The 9976-nt window shown below is 44.9% G+C and overlaps 1 protein-coding gene across 1 annotated transcript; it reads right to left on the bottom strand.

Annotated features, from left to right (window-relative positions):
* Positions 1-3222: 3222 nt before the first annotated feature.
* On the bottom strand, positions 3223-4653 carry kctd16a (potassium channel tetramerization domain containing 16a). The gene has a single exon (XM_036970348.1). The coding sequence runs from the start codon at positions 4057-4059 to the stop codon at positions 3223-3225; it is 837 nt and encodes a 278-aa protein (XP_036826243.1). The 5' UTR covers positions 4060-4653.
* Positions 4654-9976: the final 5323 nt, after the last annotated feature.

Genomic DNA, 9976 nt, shown 5'->3' with positions numbered 1-9976 from the left:
TCTCTCCCTCTCTCTCCCTCTCTTCCTCCCTTCTCTCGTTCTCTCGCTCTCTCTTCCTCCCTTCTCTCGTTCTCGTTCTCTCTTCCTCTCTCCCTTCCCTCTCCCTTCTTTCTCCCTCCGTCCCTTCGCTCTCCCTCTGCCAGTCTCCTCTACTTCTGACCCAGTCCACCTTTCTCTCTTCCCCGCTCTCTCCTCCTCTCCCTCTCTGTCCTTTCCCTCTGTCCAGGAGAAGCGTCTGTCAGTGAGGCTAGAGGTTGTCAGTGATCACCTACGCCGTATGCCCAGTCTCCATTCTCCACAAGACTCCATAATGACTCAGTAAAAATGCCTCTAAAATTGGTGTTAGGAGGTCAACATCCACATATTCTATTTTAATTATAGGCAAATCAAACCGTAGGCAAATCATTAGCCAACCATATGTCTTCCTCAGCTGCAGTTATTCCATCTCCCTAAAACCCTCCACCACATCAACCCTCAACCTTGACCTGCCAGCTGGATTTCACCCCCCAAAACACCCAACCCCCAACCTTGACCTGCCAGCTGGATTTCCTTCAGGAATCTGAGGGGAACCATTTTGAATTACGAACAAAGTGTCTTTTAATTGGCCATATGGTGCAACATCTCCATCCTCTCTCTGCACAGAGGAAGCAAGGGATGAGGAGAGAGAAAGCAAGGGATGAGGAGAGAGAAAGTAAGGGATGAGGAGATACCAGAGAGGGTTTAGACCAGAGAGGGTATAGACCAGGGAGGGTATAGACCAGGGAGGGTATAGACCAGGGAGGGTTTAGACCAGGGAGGGTTTAGACCAATCAGTGTGCTAACTCTTCTTCCGTCATGCAGGCGGCTGGGGATTGATCTCTGATTGGTTACATCCCAGTGTAATTTAGTGCACTTACACTGAGTGTACAAAACATTAAGCACACGTGCTCTTTCCATGACATAGCTTTCACCTGGATTTACGGAGGGTTTAGACCAGAGAGGGTATAGACCAGGGAGGGTTTAGACCAGAGAGGGTATAGACCAGGGAAGGTATAGACCAGGGAGGGTATAGACCAGAGAGGGTATAGACCAGAGAGGGTATAGACCAGGGAGGGTATAGACCAGGGAGGGTATAGACCAGGGAGGGTTTAGACCAGGGAGGGTATAGACCAGAGAGGGTATATACCAGGGAGTGTTTAGACCAGAGAGGGTATAGACCAGGGAGGGTATAGACCAGGGAGGGTATAGACCAGAGATGATATAGACCAGGGAGGGTATAGACCAGGGAGGGTTTAGACCAGAGAGGGTATAGACCAGGGAGGGTATAGACCAGGGAGGGTTTAGACCAGAGAGGGTATAGACCAGAGAGGGTATAGACAACGGAGGGTTTAGACCAGAGAGGGTATAGACCAGGGAGGGTATAGACCACAGAGGGTTTAGACCAGGCAGGGTTTAGACCAGAGAGGGTATAGACCAGGGAGGGTATAGACCAGGGAGGGTATAGACCAGGGTTCCCAGTTGTTTTGAACACAGCAACACACACACACACTAGAACACACACACACACACACCGTGACATACACACACACTACTGTTAAAGTGGTGTACAGAATATAAATGATGTTGGTCGATGCAGTGGTAACGTTACTATTTTATTCATGATATAGCCCTACCTCTATACTGACAGCATGAGGTGTGTGTGTGGCAGAGGAGGTTTGAAGAATAGGCTTGTGTGTGCTGTACCTTGCCTGAGACTTGAAGTGACGCCTGGTGTTTTAAATCAGTGTGCTAACTCTTCTTCCGTCATGCAGGCGGCTGGGGATTGATCTCTGATTGGTTACATCCCAGTGTAATTTAGTGCACTTACACTGAGTGAACAAAACATTAAGAACACCTGCTCTTTCCATGACATAGCTTTCACCTGGATTCACCTGGTTAGCCTATGAGCCCTTATTGATTTCACCTTCACTTAAATCCACTTCTATCAGTGTAGATGAAGGGGAGAAAACCAATTAAAAAGGATTGTTAATTAAGCCTTGAGACATGGATTATGTATGTGTGCCATTCAGTGGGTGAATGGGCAAGACAAAATATTGAAGTGCCTTTGAATGGGGTATGGTAAAAGGTGCCGGGCGCACCAGTTTGAGTGTGTTAAGAACTGCATCGCTGCTGGGTTTTTCACGCTCAACAGTTTCTCATGTGTATCATGAATGGTCCACTACCCAGAGGACATCCAGCCAATGGCAGGCCAGTGGTCGAAAATGGGTCATTGATGAAAGAGGACAAGAGGAGGCTGACACGATGGGCTACAGTTAGTCAATTGACAATCTAGTACAATATTACCATAAAAGAATGCACAACTCATTGTACCTTGACACGAATGGGGTATGGCAGCCGACGACCTTACAGACTTCCACTTCTTTCAGCCCAAAAATAGACAATGGGCTAAAGAACAAACACTGAGGAATTTGAAAAATATTTGCCTGGTCTGATGAATCCCCGTTCCTGCTTTTTCACGCTGATGGGAGGACTAGGGTATGGAGAAAACCACGAGTACATGCGTCCGTAATTCCACGTGTCGACATTACAGGCTGGTGGTGTGATGGTGTGGGGTGTGTTCAGGGCCCACATTGGGCCTTTGGATAAAAGTGAAGCAAAGTTTGAATGCCACAGGATATCTGAACATCACTACCAATCAGGTGCTTCCCTTCATGTCAGCAGTGTATCCATCTGTATATTGAGCATCAGTGGGATGAGATGGAACAACCTAGTCACAGTAGAGATACACTCCCAGACAACTTGACACAACTGTGGGAAGCATTGGAATCAACATGGGACAACATCCCTGTGGAACGCTTGGAATCAACATGGGCCAGTACCCCTGTGGAACGCTTTCCACACCTTGTAGAGTCCATTCCCTGACAAATGGAAGCTGTTCTGAGGGCAAAGGGGGCTGCAATTCAATACTAGGAAGATGTTCCTAATGTTTTGTACACTCAGTGTATATAATCACAAACTTGAAAAGCTAGTTAAAACCAGGTGCAGGGATGATAGCAAAGGGAACCATATAGGCCTGAGACAACTATATTTCTCCTATTGAGTCTGTCAGACATCCGTAGTCTAACATACTTAACTATTCCCTTTACTAAATCCACTTAAACAATTGATTGTGACATGGCGTCAACCAGTGGCCTAACCTAAAAGTCATTACTAAAGAAGGTTTATGGTGTTTTATGTGGGAAATCACTTACGGTAGAAGACGTACTGCGTGAAGTTGGACCAGACTTTCTCGGGTGCGTAATGGCTGATGGAAGAAGCGGTGATCGACGAGTTACAGGCAACGATGTGGAATCCGCTCTCCGACAGCATGTCAAAGGCCCGCTCCAAGTGACGGAACCGGAGGAAGAACCGGGAGGTGTACCTGTCCGCAGGCCTGTCCGCGTCTCGGCTCTCATTCAGGGTGTTTCCAAACACCTCTTTGGCGAGGCCGATCCTTCCGCTGATGAAGATTCTGGGTACAGCTTTTGGGGATTTGGGGTCAATCTGGCTGTCCTTGCCTCCCGGTGCCGCACACGTGCCTTTGAAACCGACGGTTATGTATCCATACCTCCGGTCCAGAGAGTACGAGGAATATATCCTCTGGTCGCTGCCTAGCGACGCGTCGTCGAAATCACTGTGAAAAGGGTCGTCTTCAAACTGTTTAGATTCCTCGGACGCCAACAGTTTGACCAGTTTGGGGAGTTCAAAGTATTCCGCTTCCCGTTTTAACCTCCCTTTCTCTGGGAAGTGGTCCGGTAGAACGACCTGCTTATCTCTCAGATAATCCAATACATATCGGAACAGAAAACCATCTCTGTCGATAAAATAACGTCCCCGGAGGTCCCGTGCCAAATCATTCGAGGACCCCTTCTTGGTGGAGAATAACCGTCCCAGTAAGGAATTGGGGATGCTTGTTAAAGTATGGAGACGAGTATAGTATACCTGACCTCCTACGTTTAGTTCAATAACATCAGACGGCGGGTTTTGCACCGAACCTGTTTCTTTTGCCTGCTGGGTTTTACAATTCTCAATCAGTGCCATTTTTTTTTATTCATGCACAAAACCAAATCCCGGTCACCGTTAGGCGCGCAGATGTTTCCGAAAAAGTTTTCAATCTATATGGGATGGAATAGCATGTCTTCTGTGTGCTGATTAGGTCTACATACCAAGGACACCGTTGACCACCATTTACAAACCTCCCCAACATTATTCAAGACAAGTGCTGTAAAAAAAAAAAATAACTCAGGTGCCTCAGTTAATTAAGCCGCCCGTGAAATGCCTGCCGATCGTGCAAGTCTTCTGTTGAATGAAATCGATCAGCGCATCCAATGCATGCATCATTTTACTCACGTCCATTGCTATGTCCTATTGCTGTGAGTCCATTGATATAATCCTACAGTGAAATCAAAGTGAAATCACTATTATTCCATCATCAATTGAACAAATGATTCAACACCTCTGTACTTCAGTCCGTTCTGGATAAAAATGTCAAACTTCTTTGATTCTGCAAGGCAAGCTCCTGTCCCTGTTTATTTTAACGGTCCAATGTAACTTAATTTGCCGGAAGCAACTGCACGTTCGCTGTTCACTGAGACCGTGCTGAAATTGCCATGCGCGTGCAGTTATTTTCTTAAAGTGAAGATGGGAATCTGGACGCCAGTGAAGCGCGCGCCCATCTCTCCGTCTCCAAACTGCTATGCAGAGAGGAGAAGAGAAGTAACCGCCAGGCTGGCACCGGAGTGAAGAAGGTTAACATGAGGATTCTCCAGCGGTTGCGCGGGGAAAAAAACATTATGGGGAGTTACGTCTTACATCATTATCTTAAAGGAAAATGACATTTGAAAACGTGTGACGTAGAGTAGATTAACCTACATTCTGAATGACATTAAGAAAATAGAAGAACATTCTGCAAAGTAGCCTAATAGGCGATGATAACATATGACGTTGAATTTAATTAGGGAATTTGCAAATGCTTAAACTTATCAGGTGAATATTTAAAAACCATGAATTATATTATTTGCTAAAAGAAAATACCCACACCTTATGTTTCTTTGCTCCCCATTATTTATCTATGCAAATTAATAATGTCTCAATTGTCAATCACTAGCTATTATTCCACGTTGTGAAGATGAGCTGCCCTATGGGGGTACAGTGATTGGACTGGGTGAGTGGGCGTCACTTCAGCACCATGGACAGGTATCGTTCCGCAACAAGTGGCCATTGTAATGAGTGCGCAGCCCGTTGTCTGCACATGCGAAGGCATACTTTCAATCCATGATGGTGGCAGTGCACGAATACTTAGGCCTACTTGTCACAGTAATTATCTTTAAATAGCTCATATGTTGCAATGCATCTCGGCCATTTCCAACATATTATCTTGTTTGCTCTTTAAGGGCTGGCTTGGATGAGTCAAATACACTGAGAATACCACACATTAGGAACACCTTCCTTATAATGAGTTGCACCACTCCCCCTTTGCCCTTAAAACTGTTTCATTTCGTCAGGGCACGGAATCTGCAAGGTATTGAAAGCATTCCACAGGGATGCTGCTCGCCCACGTTGACCCCAATGCTTCCATTCATGATACACACGGGAAACTGTTGAGCATGAAAAACCCAGCAGTGTTGCAGTTCTTGGCACAAACGGGTGCGCCTGGCACCTACTACCATACCCCGTTCAAAGGCACTAAAATATTTTGTCTTGACCATTCACCCTCTGAATGGCAGGCATACACAATCCATGTCTCAATTGTTTCAAGGCTTAAAAATCCTTCTTTAACCAGGTCTCCTCCCCTTCATCTACATTGGTTGAAGTGGATGTAACAGGTGACATCAATAAGGCATCATAGCTTTCACCTGGATTCACCTGGTCAGTGTGTCATGGAAAGAGCATGTTTTAAAAACCTCTACAGGATAGTTTAGTTTAGTAGAAATGTACTCTTTAGTAGGCCTGTACTCGTTAGTAGGCCTATACTCTTTAGTAGGCCTGTACTCTCTTTAGTAGGCCTGTACTCTCTAGTAGGCCTGTACTCTTTAGTAGGCCTGTACTCTTTAGTAGGCCTGTATTCTCTTTAGTAGGCCTGTACTCTTTAGTAGGCCTATACTCTTTAGTAGGCCTGTACTCTCTTTAGTAGGCCTGTACTCTCTAGTAGGCCTGTACTCTTTAGTAGGCCTGTACTCTTTAGTAGGCCTGTATTCTCTTTAGTAGGCCTGTACTCTTTAGTAGGCCTGTACTCTTTATTAGGCCTGTACTCTTTAGTAGGCCTGTACTCTTTAGTAGGCCTGTACTCTTTAGTAGGCCTGTACTCTTTAGTAGGCCTGTACTCTTTAGTAGGCCTGTACTCTCGTTAGTAGGCCTGTACTCTCTTTAGTAGGCCTGTACTCTTTAATAGGTCTGTACTCTTTAATAGGTCTGTACTCTTTAATAGGTCTGTACTCTTTAGTAGGCCTGTACTCTTTAGTAGGCCTGTACACTGTAGTAGGTCTGTACTCTTTAGAAGGCCTGTACTCTCGTTAGTAGGCCTGTACTCTTTAGTAGGCCTGTACTCTCTTTAGTAGGCCTGTACTCTTTAGTAGGCCTGTACTCTTTAGTAGGTCTGTACTCTTTAGAAGGCCTGTACTCTTCTTTAACCAGGTCTCCTCCCCTTCATCTACATTGGTTGAAGTGGATGTAACAGGTGACATCAATAAGGCATCATAGCTTTCACCTGGATTCACCTGGTCAGTGTGTCATGGAAAGAGCATGTTTTAAAAACCTCTACAGGATCGGTGTGTTTAGTAGAAATGTACTCTTTAGTAGGCCTGTACTCTCTTTAGTAGGCCTGTACTCTCTAGTAGGCCTGTACTCTTTAGTAGGCCTGTACTCTTTAGTAGGCCTGTATTCTCTTTAGTAGGCCTGTACTCTTTAGTAGGCCTGTACTCTTTATTAGGCCTGTACTCTTTAGTAGGCCTGTACTCTTTAGTAGACCTATACTCTTTAGTAGGCCTGTACTCTTTAGTAGGCCTATACTCTTTAGTAGGCCTGTACTCTTTAGTAGGCCTGTACTCTTTAGTAGGCCTGTACTCTTTAGTAGGCCTGTACTCTTTAGTAGGCCTGTACTCTCGTTAGTAGGCCTGTACTCTCTTTAGTAGGCCTGTGCTCTTTAATAGGTCTGTACTCTTTAATAGGTCTGTACTCTTTAGTAGGCCTGTACTCTTTAGTAGGCCTGCACACTGTAGTAGGTCTGTACTCTTTAGAAGGCCTGTACACTCGTTAGTAGGCCTGTACTCTTTAGTAGGCCTGTACTCTCTTTAGTAGGCCTGTACTCTTTAGTAGGCCTGTACTCTTTAGTAGGTCTGTACTCTTTAGAAGGCCTGTACTCTCGTTAGTAGGCCTGTACTCTTTACTAGGCCTGTACTCTCTTTAGTAGGCCTGTACTCTTTAGTAGGCCTGTACTCTGTAGTAGGTCTGTACTCTTTAGAAGGCCTGTACTCTTTAGTAGGCCTGTACTCTTTAGTAGGCCTGTACTCTTTAGTAGGCCTGTACACTTTGTTAGGCCTGTACTCTTTAGTAGGCCTGTACTCTTTAGAAGGCCAGGACTCTCTTTAGTAGGCCTGTACTCTTTAGTAGACCTGTACTCTTTAGTAGGACTGTACTCTCTTTAGTAGGCCTGTGCTCTGTAGTAGGCCTGTACTCTCTTTAGTAGGCCTGTACTCTCTTTAGTAGGCCTGTACTCTTTAGTAGGCCTGTACTCTCTTTAGTAGGTCTGTACTCTTTAGTAGGTCTGTACTCTTTAGTAGGTCTGTACTTTTTAGTAGGTCTGTACTCTTTAGTAGGTCTGTACTCTTTAGTAGGTCTGTACTCTTTAGTAGGCCTGTACTCTTTAGTAGGGCTGTACTCTTTAGTAGGTCTGTACTCTTTAGTAGGTCTGTACTCTTTAGTAGGTCTGTACTCTTTAGTAGGCCTGTACTCTTTAGTAGGTCTGTACTCTTTAGTAGGTCTGTACTCTTTAGTAGGTCTGTACTCTTTAGTAGGCCTGTACTCTTTAGTAGGCCTGTACTCTTTAGTAGGCCTGTACACTGTAGTAGGTCTGTACTTTTTAGAAGGCCTGTAATCTCGTTAGTAGGCCTGTACTCTTTAGTAGGCCTGTACTCTCTTTAGTAGGCCTGTACTCTTTAGTAGGCCTGTACTCTGTAGTAGGTCTGTACTCTTTAGAAGGCCTGTACTCTCGTTAGTAGGCCTGTACTCTTTAGTAGGCCTGTACTCTTTAGTAGGCCTGTACTCTTTAGTAGGCCTGTACTCTTTAGAAGGCCAGGACTCTCTTTTGTAGACCTGTACTCTTTAGTAGACCTGTACTCTTTAGTAGGACTGTACTCTCTTTAGTAGGACTGTACTCTGTAGTAGGCCTGTACTCTCTTTAGTAGGCCTGTACTCTCTTTAGTAGGCCTGTACTCTTTAGTAGGCCTGTACTCTCTTTAGTAGGTCTGTACTGTTTAGTAGGTCTGTACTCTTTAGTAGGTCTGTACTCTTTAGTAGGCCTGTACTCTTTAGTAGGTCTGTACTCTTTAGTAGGTCTGTACTCTTTAGTAGGTCTGTCCTCTTTAGTAGGTCTGTACTCTTTAGTACGCCTGTACTCTTTAGTAGGCCTGTACTCTTTAGTAGGCCTGTACTCTTTAGTAGGCCTGTACTCTCGTTAGTAGGCCTGTACTCTCTTTAGTAGGTCTGTACTCTTTAGTAGGCCTGTACTCTTTAGTAGGCCTGTACACTGTAGTAGGTCTGTACTCTTTAGTAGGCCTGTACTATTTAGAAGGCCTGTACTCTCGTTAGTAGGCCTGTACTCTTTAGTAGGCCTGTACTCTCTTTAGTAGGCCTGTACTCTTTAGTAGGCCTGTACTCTGTAGTAGGTCTGTACTCTTTAGAAGGCCTGTACTCTCGTTAGTAGGCCTGTACTCTTTAGTAGGCCTGTACTGTGTAGTAGGCCTGTACTCTCTTTAGTAGGCCTGTACTCTCTTTAGTAGGCCTGTACTCTTTAGTAGACCTGTACACTTTAGTAGGAGTGTACTCTCTTTAGTAGGACTGTACTCTGTAGTAGGCCTGTACTCTCTTTAGTAGGCCTGTACTCTCTTTAGTAGGCCTGTACTCTCTTTAGTAGGTCTGTACTCTTTAGTAGGTCTGTACTTTTTAGTAGGTCTGTACTCTTTAGTAGGTCTGTACTCTTTAGTAGGTCTGTACTCTTTAGTAGGTCTGTACTGTTTAGTAGGTCTGTACTCTTTAGTAGGTCTGTACTCTTTAGTAGGCCTGTACTCTTTAGTAGGTCTGTACTCTTTAGTAGGTCTGTACTCTTTAGTACGCCTGTACTCTTTAGTAGGCCTGTACTCTTTAGTAGGCCTGTACTCTTTAGTAGGCCTGTACTCTCGTTAGTAGGCCTGTACTCTCTTTAGTAGGCCTGTACTCTTTAGTAGGTCTGTACTCTTTAGTAGGCCTGTACTCTTTAGTAGGCCTGTACACTGTAGTAGGTCTGTACTCTTTAGTAGGTATGTACTGTTTAGAAGGCCTGTACTCTCGTTAATAGGCCTGTACTCTTTAGTAGGCCTGTACTCTCTTTAGTAGGCCTGTACTCTTTAGTAGGCCTGTACTCTGTAGTAGGTCTGTACTCTTTAGAAGGCCTGTACTCTCGTTAGTAGGCCTGTACTCTTTAGTAGGCCTGTACTCTGTAGTAGGCCTGTACTCTCTTTAGTAGGCCTGTACTCTCTTTAGTAGGCCTGTACACTTTAGTAGGCCTGTACTCTTTAGTAGGCCTGTACTCTTTAGAAGGCCAGGACTCTCTTTAGTAGGGCTGTACTCTTTAGTAGACCTGTACTCTTTAGTAGGACTGTACTCTCTTTAGTAGGTCTGTACTCTTTAGTAGGTCTGTACTCTTTAGTAGGTCTGTACTGTTTAGTAGGTCTGTACTCTTTAGTAGGTCTGTACTCTTTAGTAG

The sequence above is a fragment of the Oncorhynchus mykiss genome, chromosome 31 (genome assembly GCF_013265735.2).
Source record: "Oncorhynchus mykiss isolate Arlee chromosome 31, USDA_OmykA_1.1, whole genome shotgun sequence".
Classification (NCBI taxonomy): Eukaryota; Metazoa; Chordata; class Actinopteri; order Salmoniformes; family Salmonidae; genus Oncorhynchus; species Oncorhynchus mykiss.
The sequence above is the reverse complement of the archived record's forward strand: the minus strand, read 5'-3'. Positions and strand labels throughout refer to the sequence as shown.